Genomic DNA, 19,017 nt, shown 5'->3' with positions numbered 1-19,017 from the left:
TTGTGTTTTTAAATCAGATAGCCCTTCCACTCCTTGTAGAATAGTCTTTGATGCCTCTATGAAAACTAGTAAAGGACCGTCATTAAATGAAATTCTTTATAAAGGTCCAAAATTACAAAATAATCCTACCACAATATTGTTGAATTTTCGTCTTTTTCCAATCGCAATTGTCGCTGATTTGAAACAAATGTATAGGCAGGTTAAAGTGGTTGAATCTCATTGTTCGTTTCAAAGAGTTTTGTGGAGATTTGATACCAATGATCCTATTTCTATTTTCCAATTAAATACTTTAACTTTTGGAGTAAAAGCCTCACCATATCTTAGTCTCAGGGTAATAAAACAATTATGTAATGACGAATCTAAAAGTTTTCCTGATGCTATCATCCCAATTTTAAGAGATATGTATGTAGACGATTTTATTAGCAGTTTTCCAAATGTTTCTGAAGCTATAGTTACACACACTCAGTTAGTGAATTTGTTTCAAAAAGGTGGTTTTAAATTAACCAAATGGATGTCGAACTCGAACGATCTACTATCGACAATCCCCGAACCCCTTCAATTGGTCAAAACCAAACAATTTGATAAGTCAGTCTCCAAAGTGTTAGGATTGCAATGGGAAGAAAAATGTGACAATTTTAGTTTTGGGTTAGAAATACCCTCATCGACCCGTTGTACAAAAAGAAACATGCTCTCACTTGTTGCTCGTATGTTTGATCCCTTGGGATTCCTATCTCCTATAACCCTCTTGCTTAAAATTTGGATAAAGAAACTTTGGACTCTAAAGGTAGATTGGGATAGTACCGTACCAAAAGAAATCGAAATAGCATGGGAAAAGTTTCAAAATGAATTTCATGTCCTATACAAAATACAAATTCCACGCCATATAGCAGTTACACCTAATTCGTCGTTGTCTTTTGTAGGATTTTCAGACGCAAGTGCTGCTGGATACGCAGCCATTGTTTATTCCAGGGTTGTTAATTGTACAGGTCAAGTTAAAGTTACTTTACTGTACTCTCAATCTAAAGTATCTCCAATGTCTAAAATAACTCTTCCTCGATTAGAGCTTTGTGGAGCGCTTCTTCTCTCAAAGCTTCTTTCACATGCTATTGAAACTTATTCTCCTAGACATAATATTGATAAAATTTTTGCCTTAAGTGATTCCATGATTGTATTAAATTGGATAAAGTCCTCAGAGAAAAATCTCAAAATATTTGTTCAAAATAGAGTTGTTACAATTCATAAGATGGTTCCGTCAGAGTATTGGTTTTTTGTTTCTGGAAAGGAAAATGTTGTTGATTGCGCCTCTCGAGGTTTGTTTCCTTCTTCGTTAGTCAACCATTCCACATGGTTTACTGGTCCAAATTGGTTACTGTTGGAGCCAGAATATTGGCCTATTCAGTCTGTCAACGGACAGGAAATTATGATTTGTGATTCTGAATATAGATCACAAACCTTCTTTGGTAATGTCACTCGTGTAATTTCTCCGCTGTATACTCTTATTGAATATTTTTCCAGTTGGTCGAAACTTTTAAATTCCACAGTATACGTATTAAGATTTCTTAGAAAATTGTCTTTAAATAAACGGATATCTCTATTTGATTTAAAAATTGCAGAAATTGAATTAATTCGAGCTGTCCAGCAAAAGCATTTTTCTGAAGAATATAAAGCCCTTTCTCAAAATCTCGTTGTAAAATCTTCCATACGTCGTTTGAATCCATTTATTGAAAATGGAATAATTAGAGTAGGTGGACGTTTGTCCAACTCCCAATGTAGTTTTGAACAAAAACATCCGATTTTGTTGCCCAAAGCCGATCCTTTAACCATTTTGTTAATAGATTATTTCCATAAATTGCATTTACATGCTGGAGCGTATTTGTTGCAAAATCTTCTGAGAACAAATTATTGGATACTATCTAGTCGTCAGGCCATCAGAAATAGAATTTGGAGATGTAATCGTTGTTTTCGTCTTAATCCTAAACCTACCTATCCTATGATGGCTGACTTACCCGCCGTAAGAGTCAATCAGGCAAAAGCCTTTTTACACACTGGTGTAGATTATACTGGTGCGTTTTCCATTACTATAGGAAAATATCGTGGCGTAAAAACTCAAAAGGCTTACGTATGTTTGTTTGTTTGTCTAAGTACGAAAGCCATACATCTTGAATTAGCCTCCTCGCTCTCTACAGATTGTTTCTTAGCCACTTTCAAAAGATTTTTATCTCGTCGTGGAAATTGTAAGGTTTTATATTCAGATAATGGCACAAATTTTGTGGGTGACAAGAGAGTCCTCGATGAAATATATCAATTAACTACTTCAAAAACTTATAAAGATGCATTCCAACAGGAACTTAATAATACCAAAATTTCTTGGAAAATGAACGTACCTTATGGCAGTCACTTCGGTGGTATTTGGGAAAGCAATATAAAAAGTGTAAAACTTCATTTAAATAGAGTTGTGGGGAATCAAATCCTTACTTACGAAGAATTTTTAACTGTTCTGACACAAATCGAGTGTCTTTTGAATTCGCGTCCTCTTTGTGTTCAAAGTAACGACCCTGAAAATCCAGTCGCGCTGACTCCATCGCATTTTTTATGTACAGAACCTTTAGTGTCATTACCCTCGATGGATATTGATCTTGATAAAAATATGAGTACTTTGAAAAGATATAAATTATTAGATTGCATTGTTCAACATTATTGGAAAAGATGGCATTCAGAATATTTGTCTTCTATGCAGTCTCGTTTAAAATGGAACACTAACTCGAACCCTCCCAAAGAGGGAATGGTAGTTATAATAAAAAATGAAACTATCCCACCTTTACAGTGGCCTCTGGCAGTCATAGAGACTTTGTATCCTGGAAAAGATGGGATTGTTCGAATCGTAAAAGTGCGAACCAAGCACGGTAGTTACATGCGCCCAGTCGTTAAACTGTGTCCTCTACCCAGTCAATAAACTGGAGAGGATTTTTTTATTTTATTTGATAGTTAAAATTTTAGTTTAGGGTGATGGGTTCATGTGCAGACTTAGCATATTAAAATTAAATTAGTTTTCGTTGATTTTTCGTTTATTTTAAAAATAAACTCGGGGGGGGGCAGGATGTTTTGGCCTCATTAAATTTATTTCATTCGAAGTACCTGGCCTATTTTCTTGCCCAGATATTGTACTAAATTTTTTGTTTTCTCTTTAATTACCTTTCGTTAGTACTAACTAGTCGTGGTTGTCAGTAAGTAAGAACAAATTGAATTGTTAAGTCGTTTCCTGTAGTTATCAAGTGTCGCCAAAAAACGCCGGTTTCAGTTATAGTAAAAAATAAATTAACCCTTTCTCCCTCCTTCCTTCACCTTACTAATAACTGAAGACTTCTCGACCTACCAGTTAAAATAAGGTAAGAATTTTTTTGTTATTATTTCCATACAGTCCGCTTTAAATTCGATTGCGTAATAGACCAGCATAGCCCAATCGCCACCCCACGCTCCATTTTACAAAAATTGGGAAATACGGGGTGAAAAATATTTTCTCGTGAGTGAAAAAATATACGTTCAAAATAGGCCCGGAATAGGATAAAATGACTAATTCTAAGCAACTTTTGTTCTATAGAGTTTTTTCACTAAGTCAATACTTTTCGAGTTATTTGCGAGTGAATATGTTCATTTTTGACAAAAAAAATATGTATATGGACGTTTTTTCGCAGATTATTTAAAAAGTAAGTAGGTACTCTAGCGAAAAAAATATTCTTAGTAAAAATATAGCTTATAAAAAATTTAAAAAAAATGGTGTACGCGTGAGGTCTGCAGACCCAGTATAAGCAGAGATGTAGCTGATGAAAAGTAGGATCTTCTTCGTCAAATTTCAAATCGAATATTTCAATGTGAAATAACCAAAAAACAAAGTACTTTCGGGGAAAATTCATTACAACTTTTTTAAAGTGTTTAAAAAAGGTTTATTTTTGTTTTTGTAAAAAAATTCTAACATTAAAAATAAGTGAGTTACGCTCAAAATATTGTTGGTCCCTTTTACTTTTTTGGTACAAAAATCGCGAAAATCACCCCCTGATTAGCTTTCCAAATAAAATTAATCGTAACCGCTTCACAAGTTAATTCACGTATGTATTGTTTAAATTATCTGTAAGTTTCATTGGTTCAAAGTGCTCAGTTTTGAAAAAAATTTTGTTTAAAATAAAACTTTTTTTTTAATTTTGAAAAAAAAAATGGAATTGTTCATTGAATTAACTTAAAAATTATTAGTAATACCAAATATCTTACATAGTAATAAAATGTACGTTTTGCTTTTCTAAATATTTTTCCTTTTTTTTTTCTTGTTGTAATAAAATTGATTATGCTATGTCTGTTCAAAATTTGCCTTAAATCGTGATTAGTTACTCCTTCAAGCCATTTTAACTACAGTTTTTTCAAAAATAAGCACTTTGAACCGATGAAACTTACAGATCATATAAATAATACATAAGCAAAATAACTTATGAAGTGGTAATGATAAAATTTAACTCACTTACTTTTAATGTTAAAGTTTTTTTAAAAAACAAAAATAATCCTTTTTTTAAACACTTTAAAAAAGTTAAAATAATTTCCCCGAAAAGTTCTCGGTTTTTGGGTTATTTCACATTGAATTATTCAATTTGGAATTTTATGAAGAAGAACCTACTTTTCATTAGCTACAACTCTGCTTCTACTGAGTCTACAGACCTGAAGCATACACCATTTTTTTTTAGTTTTTTATAGGCTATATTTTTTCTAAGGATATTTTTTTCGCTGAAATACTTATTTTTTGAGTTATATCCGAAAATCCGTCCAAAAACATGTTTTTTCTGTTAAAAATGAACATATTGACTTAAAAATAACTCGAAAATATTGACTAAGCGAGCTCGTATACCGAAGCAATATCCTACATCGCATGTGGCATGCATTGCGAAAAGATACGCACTGAGTGTCACATCTGGTTTTCGGTGAAAACCAGGGAAAAACTCTATAGAACAAAAGTTGCTTAGAATTAGTCATTTTATCCAATTCCGGACTTATTTTTTATTTTGAATGTATATTTTTCACCTTCGAGAGGGGGGTATTCCCCTCTATTTTTGAAAAATGGAGGGGATGTAGAATTGTAAACTTTTTCTTATATAATAATAGACAGTTTCAACTACCTATTCCCAAATTTTCATCCTTCCTTTATTTTTTTTTGGGTCAGATTGTTCTTTGATCGGGCTATATGCATTAAATTCATAACGTTTTAGATTATTAGTAAAACGTGTTGGAAGATGACCTCTACTTCGGTAGACATCATCTCTCGGCCTTGATTCCAGTAGCCGTTTTGTCCATGTGTTATCTGTCACTTAAACGACGTGACCTGCCCAGTTCCACTTCAGTGTTGCTATTCTCTCTACTGCAACAGCCTGTCCTAATCTTCGTCGTAGATGGCGATTTGGGATATTTTCTCGCAGTGGAATTTCCAACATAAAGTCCAACGAGCTCCATCGCACTTTGAACCATGCGGATCTTTTGAACTATTCTCCTTGTCATGGTCAAAGTTTCTGCTCAGCTAAAACACACTGATTAAACGTTTTTCTTCTAAGACGTATTGATATATCGGACGATTTGAAAAATGTGGTTCAGTTTGCCGAAGGCTTCCCAAGTCATTTTTATACGACAGAGAAGCTCAACGGTTTGGTTATCTTTTTATATGGGAATCTCATGAGTAAAGTCGTGATTATAAGCATGACAGAAAGATTAAAATAAGCACTTATTTTGTCGCAAAACTAAGCAAAGGCGCAAAGCACTAAATGTCGTAAAACTAAGCAAAGTTTTTTTGAGATAAGCAAGATTCAAAAAAAAAACAAACCTGCAAGTATACATGGATATAATGATATAAATATGAATAAAGGACATTAACAATTAAATTACATTTATTTTTAATTATCGTATTATTAACAATAAATAAAAAATTACCAAAATATTAAGCTATAATATAATAAAATAATCGAAAAATAATTAACATATTAATATATTTTTAACTCATGGCCATTAGCAAAAAAGCAATTAACAATAATATGTTTTTGAAATTTTTCTTGTAAAAAGCTATGTCTTCTATCTGTATACATATATTTATACGTAGAAAAAGTTCTTTCAACATCTGCAGATGTGATTGATGCGTATTTAAATTTAGACAAATATACCGGTACTATTTTACAACAATATAATAAATTTGGGCTGTTTGCAGACAAATATTAGTTTATTACATTACAGGTATAGCAAAGGGTTTTCCTGTTTATCTCCTAAGACTAAGGAATTAAAATTCTTATGGCTTATTGAATTAATAAAGTTGTATAGCTCTGTATACTTCATAGAATTTTGTTTAAGACATGAAGTAACACATTTCACTATAGTTTATCATAAGAAGTACAATAAACAAAGATAAGCAACATATCTTTAAAATAAGCATTTTTACTAAAAATCCTAATTATAAGCAAAACAAGCAAAACAAAGCAAAATACTTATAATCCGGACTTTACTCATGACCTATGTATTACGTATACGCCTATTACGTAGTCTATGGATCTTGTTCTTACTTATATATTTTGACTAACTACAAGATTTGTCATCATCTGAATTTTATATACATTTATTTTCAATCCCCCTTTTTGGGAAGAAAGGTAGAGCTGATTTAAACGTTTTTAAATTAAAAGAAACATGTGGTTTCAACATGACCAACAAAGTATCGTACAACAAATGTTAGGTGTGTGCTAAGTAATAACTAAAGCAACAGTTGAATCGGACACAATGTTATTGTGGAATGGCCCGCAAGATCTCCAGGAGTAATTCCACCGAAATACTTTTTCTGGATACATAAAAGATACAATATAAAACGACTTCACTACACGAAATAATTTTAAAGTCCGTAAACAATAGTATATTGTACAACAAGTGAGAAAAAAGACATATATCTCACGACCGCAGAAGTTTGTTGTCACAAGCCAAGGCACTAGGCGAGTATCGCAAATCAAGCGAGGGAACAATATGTCATTTTCTCATGTGTTGTACACTGTACTTTTTCTATGGATGCGGTTTTGTCAAGAGTTCAAACTTCAAAATGAAATAATTTAGGTGCTTCTAGGTATACTATATTATGCATACATTGAAATATGTATGGAAAATCGTAGGAGAACCCGTGAGAAAAAATATTTCTAGCTGCAATGGCTGACTTTTCTCGCTGCATGAGGAATTGTTCGTTTTGAACGTTTGTAAGTAGTGAGAGAAGTTGCACGTTGTATAGCATCCATAGAAAAAATGTCATTGTTACCGTTTAATCTGAAATGCTATAATATTTTCGACAATCATTTATTAACCGTATACGACTGTGTGTTGAACATGAAAAGGAACATTTTAAACACTTAATAAATTTAATAGTATATCTATGAATGTAGAATATAGGAAATATAGGTTATCCGATAGGTAAATATTATTTACTAACATGACGAGTTATTAAATTCCATTGAGCATTAATATCATACCCCCGTCAGACTTCATTAGAATACAAAGATTGCAATGAGCCGGACAGGTGATAAGAATGGGAGAGGACAGACTACCAAAAAAGAGACCGGTTGGAAAGCCAAGAAAGCGCTGGAAAGACACAAGCCCTTTTAGAAGTCCGTGTATGGAGAAGAGCAGCCACAGACAAGCAAGAGTGGAGGCAAAAAATAAAGGAGGCCAAGGCTCAATTTGGTCTGTAGTGCCGTAGAAGAAGAAAAAGAAGAAGAAGAAGAAGATTAATAGTATACGATTTATTTTTTATTTTATATTTTAATTGATGATTACATAATAAGATTATACCTTTTATAATTTTGGTTCGTTATATAGTGAGCACGTAAAGGTTGGAATAAATTCATTTTCTCGAGAATGGACGATTTTGTAAAAAAATCCCGAAAGAAGTCAATTTTTATTTTTAAATTACGACTTTTTGGCATATATATCATACTACTGACGTCACCCATCTGGGCGTGATGACGGCATCGATGATTTTTTTAAATGAGAATAGGGGTCATGTGATAGCTCATTTGAAAGGTAATTCAATTCTCTATTCAGTAATATAAGCATTAACATAATTATTTATACAGGGTGTCCAAAAAAATTTTTTTGGATTAAATTTATTGACATAAAAAGAAGAATGTATATAATTTATTTATTTAAAAATACATTTGACTGCTCTCAGAAAACAGAAAAAAAAATGTATATTTGAAAAATAATCATTGCTTTTCGCTTAAATTAAATGTTCAAATTGTCACGAGGCTGGTGAGTGGCTGCTTTAGTATTGGATTTAAGCAAAAACCAATATTTATTTGCCAAAAAAACATTTTTTTCTTGTTTTCTGATAGCAGTAAAATGTATTTTCAATTAAATAAATTACACACATTCTTCTTTTTATGTCAATAAATTTAATTAAAAAAAAATTTTTTGGGCACCCTGTATAAATAATTATGTTAATGTTTATATTACTGGATAAAGAATTGAATTGTCTTTCAAATGAGCTATCACACGACCCCTATTCTCATTTAAAAAAATCATCGATGACGTCATCACGCCCAGATGGGTGACGTCAGTAGTATGATGTATATGCCAAAAAGTCGTGATTTAAAAATAAAAATTGACCTGTTTCGGGATTTTTTTCCAAAATCGTCCGTTCTTGAGAAAATTAATTTATTCCAACCTTTACGTGCTCACTGTATGTAGGTATATGGATAGGTAGAAAAAAAGAATAAAAAATCTGCATAAACAAAAAATCTATAGCTATTCTAAATATCTACCAAAGGAAACATGCTAGATATGTACCTATAACCTAGTACCTAAAGAGAGGCTGTAATATTTTCTATACAATACAAATATTAAGGATGTTCCATTATGATAGAATTTTGTATTTAGAAATAGTGACCACACTGTATATTGTATACACTATATGTCAAAGATATTAAGTTATTTAAAAATAACTACTACTACACCTCGGTTTATAATAGGTTTGTTCTAGCACCAGTTTCAAACGGTTTGAAACCATCAGCGAATTGTGGACCAGCGCTAGTAGAGGGGTTAGCACTGGTGACTGTATTATGTTCTCTCACTGACCAACTGTTTGCTGACGGTTTCTGACTAGTTTGACAGTTTTTTTATAAACATTATTTTTATTATAGTTGTTTTACGGGTAAATATTTTTAATTTTAATTTTTAAAAATATTCTCAGGATTACAGACTACTTTCAGTAAATAAATAATGATAAATAAACTCGTATAAATTTTAGTTATTATAGACAATAGACCTTTTCTTTAATCTGTATATTCGAAAAACTTTTTAAATTACGTTATCAAACCTCAATATTTCGCAATCGATTTTATATAGTTAGATTATATTTTTTGTCGAGTTTTTACAGTATTTCCAACAAGAAATTCAATTAAGCAACATAAAGATTGCAATCAACCACTTTCAAGATTTAAAAGCCGGCAAGGATATAGTAAATTAAAGGACTTGCAATAGTGGCCACGGAAATAATATCGTTAAGACCGCTGAAAAATTCGAGCTTTAAGTTGTCTTTAAAGCAATTTAATGCCATCGTGTGCTGTTGATCCTAAGTGGAAAATATTTCTTTCTTTGTAGAAAAAGCAAAAATTATCTGTGATAATAAATTATTACTATCAGGATTTTAGTAGGAGATAATATTACCTAATCTTATAAAAGCCTAATGGGGAACTTGCACATTTTTTATCACATAATAATGTTCAGTTTTGTTTAAAAATGAGATTTCCAAAATTTCACGCTTCAAAAACTCATAATAACTCAGATATACAAATTTAAAATCTTCTGTAATTTAAAATATTTCATACGGCCCGTGACGTCACTTAGTTTTACTATGTTGTTATGTTTATGGTTTAGGTATATTCTTCTTTCCTTCTTTAGTTTATTGGCCTCCATCTACTTGGGTATTTTGCCAGCTCATCGTCGCGGAATAAGAGAAAAATATTTATACTCTAATGATATTTATCTTATGTCATTGTAATAATATATACCAGTTTGTTGAGATTGGAGTTTGATACAGTTTTTGAAGGAAAGGGTATAAGGTTTACTATGGAAAATAAAACCATTTTGTAAAAGTACAACTTCTCTATGAATAGTTCAAACGATCAAAACACTTGTAACGTCATATAACTTTATTTTCTACTGAGGTTTATAATGTTTAATTTAAAATTATATACAATTTTGTTTACTTTGTCGGTGCAAAATGTAAACATATTATCATATGACCTCACGACGCGTTTTGGGCTAGTTGCTTTAATTTGAATTTAGAATCGTCTTTAGGGGCCAAACAGAAACCAAAAACAATTTTTTTTTGATACATGTTTTAAATTATGTTCTGTTGTGATTTATAATATTTTTTCGAATTTAAAATTTGATGAAAGATCCCTATTGGGCACGTGCAGTCTGTCCTGGAGATTTGTCGGTAAATAAACATTAATTGACGTTTAATAAACGTCTTTATTTGTATCTTTTTTTATAACAACTCCAGAATGACTAACCCGATTTGGATAATTTCGGAAGCGTGAAGTTAAACATTTTCCATTAAAATCTTTTTTTTTATTTAAACAATTAATAAACATAAAAAAATCTTTACTGGATATTCGTCTATTATTCCCGCGAATGCATATGTCTGCAAATTTTCATTAATTTTCATTGGAGAAAAGGTAGTCAAATTAAAAGATTTGACGCAAACTGTTGAACTAAAGAAAAGCGTTTAATTAAAACAATTTGATGCTCAACAATTTGATGGTGGCATTTTAAGATACGTATAATATATGTATATGCGCTCCGCTCGGGGTGCTCCGTTTGTGCGCCTCTTGAAAACACGTATCAATATAACGAACATGCTACGCGCGCGCCGATTGTAGTGAATATGTATACATACCTTTAAATGCAACATGTTAGTTATGGTCATCTTGTTTGCTGAAGTTATTTCCAATATTTTTTTATATTCTTATTGTTACTTCAAATTTCCAAACATCTTTTAATGGATATCATAATATTAAAAGTTTTAAGATCAAACCCTTGTACTGTTCTGTGTGTAACGACCTCTTTAAAAAATAATACGTTTTAAGAGCAAAAGATCTAAAGCGTGAAACAAAAAAAGAAGGTGAAAGGAGCACATATTTTACCGGCAAATTGGCGCCAAATTGCTGAAAAGAATAACCGGGAGTCTACTTTATAACCTTATACAAAATTTAAACTTAGTCCTTTATGTTATAGTCTCCTACACAAACTTATTTTTCAATATGATCCCCAAAAAGAAACGATAACGTATATTTTCAACATAAAATCCTTCAATAACATCTAGAAGACTCTCCTTATCTCCTCGGATCCTTCATGGTTCGCGGAACAGTGACAATATGTCCTGAAAATAGCTCCACTAACTATCAAAGAAGCGACAGGGCGTCAATATTGCACTAAAATGTCATACTATTATCAATCAGCCGATTTATAGACGTCGAGAGATAGAAAAAACATTTATCCCCTGGATGTTACTTTGTAACAGCTTTTTTGTAATAACCCGAGACACCAAAAAGTGAGAATTTTATTAAAATCAATTATCACTGCATACAAATAAAAATTTTATTACTAAAGATTAATGAAGTGAAATAAGTAATATAGTACAGTAACTAAAGGTTTTCTCCTCCGATTTCGTTGAACCTCCATCGATTTTCATGAAAATTGGTTGAGTAGTTAGAAAATACCTCAAGGAACAAAGGTGACATGATGCTAACTTGCGCTTTTTCCCTGGGGGTGGTTGCCACCCCTTTTTGGGGGTGAAAATTATTTTATTAAAAATAATAACATAAATCGATAGAGGGACAAATTATAATCAAAATTTGTTATATAAAGTTATTAATTTAAATCGATACTTTTTGAGTTATTAAAGATCAAAGATTTTATTTTTGCGTAAATAAATGCATGTTTTAAAGCGGTTTTTTACGTATAACTCAAAAACTATCAGCTTTTACAAAACAGTTTTTATTACCAAAATTGAAGATAATAAAAAAATGAATACACTGCTTGCTTAAACAACTAAACTGTTGTTAATTCAAAGTGAGTTATGGGTAATTGAATGTATATTTTTTTCGACGAGTACTAAAATCTAAATATTCAAGCTTAAATAACGGAAAAAACAATGCATTTTATAAAATATATCTGCTTAACAATTGTCAAAGTACTCGGTAGTACCTATCAAATGAACTCCAGAAGAAGTTAATAGCATCAAAATTAAGCAAGTTATGATAAAAATAAGAGAACCCTTTCAAATTTTTTAGGAAAAAGTGAAAAATAAAACATACGCCATTTCCTCAAAAATTAAAATTTATTGTAATTCTTATAAGAGTTTCTTTATATTACTATAAGTAACGATTTCAACAATTTTGACAAGTTTAGAATGCACATTTTTGAAAAAAAGTTATAACTAAAAAAATAAGAATTTTTAAGATTATCGTAGTTCTCATTTTCTTTTAATAATAACTCCAAAAATACTCAATAAACCTAAAAAATGATATATAACCCAATTTTAGTTTTTTCTGTACCAAATATTTTTCCTTTTTTACTATTTCCGTAGGGTAAAAATAACCGAGATAGAAACGTTTAAAGCTAAAAATTTGCTGCTAGAATCATGTAACCGGGGTGATTTAACATTTAACTTTTAGAAAAGTAGGGGGTTTAAAAAATTAGGTTTAACGTGATTTAATAGCCCTTGGAACTAAACTCCAAAGGGATTTTACGTAAACCTGATATCGTAAAAATTAACTGAGTTATTTAAGATAAAACAATAACATTTTTTGGAAAATTTTTTAAAAGGTGAATTCTGAAAAAAATTTGAGGCATGAATTTTCATGCTATCAACTTCTTCGTGGGTTCATTTGATAGATATTTCTAAACACTTTGAGAAATGTTTTATAAGTTTATGTTCTAAAATGCATCATTTTCCCTTTATTTAAGCTTGAATACGTAGATTTGGAAACTGGCCGAAAAAAATATATACAGTGCGGTGGAATAAGTGTTGCCCCCCCCCTATTAACTTGTTTATTTTAAGAATATAAGAAAAACGCTCGGAGATGTCGATTTTTAAACTAACCATAGTATATTATAGCATCAACGTTTCGAACTTTACGTTATCCCTCTTCAGGTGACAGGCATAACTTTGATTTTTTTAAACGGAAAAGCACATCATGTGACACCTCATTTAAAAGCTCTTAAAATACTGATTTCAAAAATGTATAATACTTTAGTCCTATTTGAGAGCGTAGGCGCAAAATTTCGGTCGAACTCTTTTTAAACGCATTTATTTTTTTCGAATTCTGAGAAAACTAATAAATATTTTTGAAAAATTTAAATACAGAATCAAAAGTTAGATTACTACCGAGGGCTGACAGTCCCTTAGAATAAACAAAAAGTTTCTTTTGAATGATATATTTGAAATTAAATCACACTAAATTTTCTCTTTTTTCACCACTGTGACTTATTAAAATAAACATTATAGGAGTTCTCAGGGACTTTGGACCATCGAGAATACTGTAATATTTAATTCTGCGTTTAAATTTTTCAAAAATATTTATTAGTTTCTTCAGGATTCGAAAAAAATAATTGCATTTAGAAAGAATTCGACCGAAATTTTGCGCCTACGCTCTCAAACAGGATTAAAGTATTATATATTTTTGAAATCAGTATTTTAAGAGCTTTTAAATGAGGTGTCACATGATAAACTTTCCTATTTAAACAAAATCAAAGTTATGCCTGTCACCTGAAGAGGGATCGCGAAAAGTTCGAAACGTTGATGCTATAATATACTATGGTTAGTTTAAAAATCGATCTGTCCGAGCGTTTTGCTTATATTCTTAAAATAAACAAGTTAATAGGGGGGGCAATACTTATTCCACCGCACTGTACATTCAATTATCTATAACTCACTTAAAGTTAACACTAAAATTGTTTTTCTAGTAATGAGTTTATTTTAGTTTTTATTAGCTTCAATTTTGGAAATAATAACTTTTTTGTAAAAACTTATAGTTTTTGAGTTATTTATGAAAAATCGGGTAAAAACATGCATTTTTCTCACGAAAAATTAAAATTTTTGATCTTTAATAACTCAAAAAGTATTCATTTACATTAATAACTTATATAACAAATTTTGCTTAGAATTTGTCTCTCTATCGAATTGTGGGGTTAGTTTTAAAAAAGTAATGTTCACCCCCAGGGTAGAAGCGCAAGTTTACACAACGTCACCTTTGTTCCATGAGATATCCTCTAACCACTCACCAATTTTCATGCAAATCGATGGAGGTTTAACGAAATCGGAGGTAATAGCTCATATTCATCTTCAGTGATTGCACTAATATTCCTCTATTGTACTTACATAAATTATTAGATTAGAAACTGTACTTAAAAAAACATGGAATATAACGATTAAATGTTTTTGTTTATAATCCACACACCTATAGAAAATAAATTAAGCGTGATGGTAGGGAAGCTCAAGCGGGGATTTTGCGCGTTACTCGAGCGCACCAGAAAATCATATAGGGAGAAACCTTGTACCGTGTAAATGTACCCCTAAATGGATTCTCAATACAGGGGCGTGCGTTGGAGACGTAAAAACGTAAAAAATCTATCCTTAAAAAAACTCGAAAACGTCATATTATTAAGACAAGGTAAGTTAAGTACAGTGGAACCTCGATAAGTCGGCCCCCGATAATCCGGAAGTCCGGCTAACCCGGACCGATTTTCATCGGACAAACATTTCAACAATAAAAATGTATGCATTATGTTAAAACATTTTATCTGCAGCCGCTTCTGGAATGTCTTAAAAATATCGAATTTCATTGATAAAACTTCCCTTTAATCATAATATAATATTTGAGAGATAATGGGTATCTGTGTAATTTGAACTATATGATAGTAAAAATGACTCATGCACACGACGGCGGCAGAGCGACATTCATTATCGCAAACAACAGGCACCTGTTATTCCTTTATTTATTTTCAACTGTCTCTTAAAATTTTTTTTAAACAATGGTCTTTTAAACAATGAAAGACTCACTGTTCTTAAATTACGTAAGCAGACCAGACGAAATTATTGACACAACCAAACTGACTGAGTTTTTTTACCTAGAAATTAATAATACTTTATATTGTCTACTAAACTCTATACAACAATAGGTAACTGTGCATATATATTTCATATTATTTTGCTTATAAGGGACTTTATCTATAAGTATACCGTATTTTATTAATTTTTACCATGCTCTCCGGCTAACCCGGATTTTCGGTAACCCGGATCGGCCGCGGTCCCGATTAATCCGAGTTATCGAGGTTCCACTGTATATGAAGAACAGTGTATATTTCAAAAATCTGATGATTTGAGCGGAGCGTAAGGAAATGGGCGAGTCACAAAGTTTCACAAAAAAAACGAATATTTTGCGAAATGAATATGAGATCAAAAAACTGAAGAATACGTGTTCAATAGTTTTCAAAAATTTAACGAATGACCCCCAAACACGATCCCCCACGGAGGTGGGGTGGGGGGTTACTTTAGAATCTTAAATAGGATACCCCACTTTTTATTCCAGACTTGGTTTCCTTGCTAAACACGTTGACGGACCGAACATCTATAGACGTCTAATTTCCATTGACGGAATGTGATACAACGTCTATAGACGTTGCATTTTTCCCTATTCCACTTTGCAAAATACATAATATTATAGTGTCACAACACTTGCTTATACATTTGACGCACTGTCCGTCAACGTGTTAGAAACAAGTAACTCTAAATTGAGATTTTTTGAAATGCAAAATTAAATTAAAAATGGAAAATCTCTACTAAAATGGAAAATCTAACTTAACTTTTTTTTTGGTTTTAGGTAACGCCTAAAACCATGTATGCCGCTTTAGTAACTGCAAATGTAGTATCTAGACCTCCCCTACTATGATAATAAAGCATTAATTAGAACAAAAAAAAGGGAGAAAACTTCAAAAATATGTCAAATAAAAATAGAAATTGTAATTCTAGATGAAGGGGAATGTGGCATAAATTAGTAAAAAAATTTGAAAACTAGGCATTGGTCTGCCAGAATTATTAGCAGAGTGCGATAACTAAATATCAGGCATTAGGGAAAAACGTAATATAGTCCGTTTCAGTCTTTTTAGCCCAGTTAATATTGGAAACTACTGAAGTAAGATGAAACTGTCTATGAAATTAGCGATGACCGATGGCGGAGAAAACGTATGGTAGGAGAGCCCAATCGGGGTTTTTGCAGTTACTCGAGAGCGTCCGATTATTACATTGGGAGAAAAAAAATCTAGCCTTAGAAAAACTCGAAATTGTCAGATTAAGATATGGTAAGATAAGTATAATATACAAAACAGTGTATATTTAAAAAATCTGACAATTGGGCGGTACGTTAGGAACTGGGTGAGTCCCAAAGTTTCACAAGAAAAAAGCGAATATTTCGCGAAATAAATGACAGATCGAAAAACTTAAAAATACGTTCTAAATATTTTTCAAAAATCTATCGAATGATACCAAACACGACTTCCCACAAGAGGGGTGGGGGGTAAATTTTAAAATTTAAATACGAATCCCGCCAAACATCATATCGAAAAATACATTTATTCAATTATTTTTGAAAAATTTATCGAATGGCACCAAACACGACCCCCTACGAAGTTGGGGTGGGGGTAACTTTAACATCTTAAATGAGAGCCCCCATTTTTTATTGCAGATTTGGGTTTCTTACGTAAAAATAAGTAACTTTTATTCGAGATATTTTTTTGGAATTATGGATAGATGGCGCTATAATCTAAAAAACGATTGTTGGAAATGGAAAATTAAATTAAAAATGGAAAGTTTTCACTAAAATGGAAAACTTTACTTAACTTTTTTTGGTTTTGAGACCTACTCTTCACAACCCAATAGGTTTCCATAACGCTCGAGTGACTGCACATTTAGCATACTTTGCTCCCCTACCATTATTTTCTAAATTAAAATTATTAATCAATGGCAATCGACTTATAAATACCTTCAAATTATAAATATTTATACGCCATAAATACAACAAGGACAAAATTGTGCTGACTAGTTGACAAAACATTAGTAATCTTCGTAGTGGTCAAAATTGTGAAAAATCTTTTTACTAAAAATAAACATTGGGATTCATCTGCGTCCATGGTATGTTAAAAAATAATTTCAATCACGAGTTTTATCATTATTACAAAGAAACCTCTATACAAATCTTACAAAGATATAAAAATTACGCTAGGCAGGTCACCTTATAAGAATGAATAATAACAGAACACCTTGTAGAACGTTTAGTGGTATTTGATGAGACTTTGGCCAGTAGGACGACCGAGGAAGAAAGCAAGGTTTATTGAGGGTCGATAACTAGAAATATAGCAGCTGAGGAGAGGGATGCTTGGAGGCTTGCATGTTAGAGCCTGAGTTGGGCCGTAGCGCCATTGGATAAAGAGAAAATTAAACAAACAAGCTATGTGTTTTAGTACTTTGATATGGTATTGAACATATTTCTATGGTATAACCTGTCGCATTGCAGCAATTGACTTATGGTACATCTTACATTTGTGTAACTTTCTGGCTAGGTTTTAAGTATTAAAGACTACATAAGAAGCCGGGATCTAGGGCTTTACGTATCCTCCCAAACACTGTGGTAGCTTAGTTGAATTAGAAATTGAAAACTTTTGTTAGGTGTCGCGATCGAATCCGAGCCATCCGACTTAGCAAGCCAATATCCCTAACAACACAAAACATTTCAGGAATGTACTATCAAAGTTCAATTAATGTTTGAATATCCTGGACATTCAAGGAACATTTGGTGAACATCTGATTACATTGTTGGTGGAATGTTACCACAAGACATTCTATGAACATACTACCAATATCCTATATTTTAAGTGAGGCCATTTACTATTCAATTTGCGTTCATTTTATAATTTGTCGCGCGTGTTCTATGTAAGTAGGGTCGCATGCCGCGTGGTCTTCACATTTCATGATGATAAGGATAACCTAAAAATTTATGATTGGATGGAAAATGGAAATTAGAATTATAAATATAGTGGCTTTTTTTGCTGTTGTGTATGTTAGTTTTGCTCTGGCTGGATCTCTTTTGTTTAAACAATTATGTAAGTATTATAAAATCCGTTTTCAATTTTCTTTATTATTTATGAAACGAATTATTTATGCATTAACTGTAATTAGTTCTATTTATTTATTATTTTGTACCTATTTCTTTGACGTTTAATTGTAAAGAATAGAAAAAATACCATAAATTTTTTTTAGAGAATCAGCTGAAAGTGGTCTTCAAAAAAACCAGGAAGGAATATGAAAGGCAAAAGAAAGATATATGTAAAAGGTGTATTGGCTAGTTGGAAGAAACTCCACATTGTCGATGCATAATAAGTTATTACTTTATAAACAAATATTAAGACCTGTAAGGACTTATGGTTGTCCTCTATGGGGGGTGTACTTACTAGACCAAGCAATATAAAAATTATACAAAGATTCCAAAACAAAATACTGGGAAATATTGTAGATGCTCCTTGGTATGTGACAAACAGTGATCTCCATAAAGGCCTAGAAATGGAACCTAGATAATCATCAAGAAGATGGCAGGAAGTCACCAGCAACAACTTCATAAGTACGAGAATATTGAGGAAATCCAGCTTCTTTAAACTACTGGGCAAACTAGAAGATTGAAGAGGACAAAGCCTTTTGAACTAGTTTGAGTGATAGGTGATATTGAAAAGCAGAGCATAGTGCTTGTGTGCCTGTGTATGTTAAAATAGTGCACGCTCTTGTTAGATTAGATAAGAGACGCTATAGGGTAAGCTCTTCATTTTAAGGAACAGTAGTAATTTAGGTTAAATTAAAATTAAAATTACTCATTGGTCAGTTATGACCAGATTGTAATTGTAATGTAAAATTCA

General features: G+C 31.7%; 1 protein-coding gene across 1 annotated transcript; it reads left to right on the top strand.

The window, feature by feature from the left end:
- The first annotated feature begins 400 nt into the window (after window positions 1–400).
- LOC126890942 (uncharacterized) lies at window positions 401–16,007 on the top strand. Its single transcript, XM_050660119.1, has 2 exons — window positions 401–1,474; window positions 15,939–16,007. The coding sequence occupies exons 1-2, from the start codon at window positions 401–403 to the stop codon at window positions 16,005–16,007; spliced, it is 1,143 nt and encodes a 380-aa protein (XP_050516076.1).
- The last annotated feature ends 3,010 nt before the right edge of the window (window positions 16,008–19,017 follow it).

The sequence above is a fragment of the Diabrotica virgifera genome, chromosome 1 (assembly GCF_917563875.1).
Source record: "Diabrotica virgifera virgifera chromosome 1, PGI_DIABVI_V3a".
NCBI lineage: Eukaryota > Metazoa > Arthropoda > Insecta > Coleoptera > Chrysomelidae > Diabrotica > Diabrotica virgifera.
Note: the sequence above shows the minus strand (reverse complement) of the source record. Positions and strands in the feature narration are given on the sequence as shown.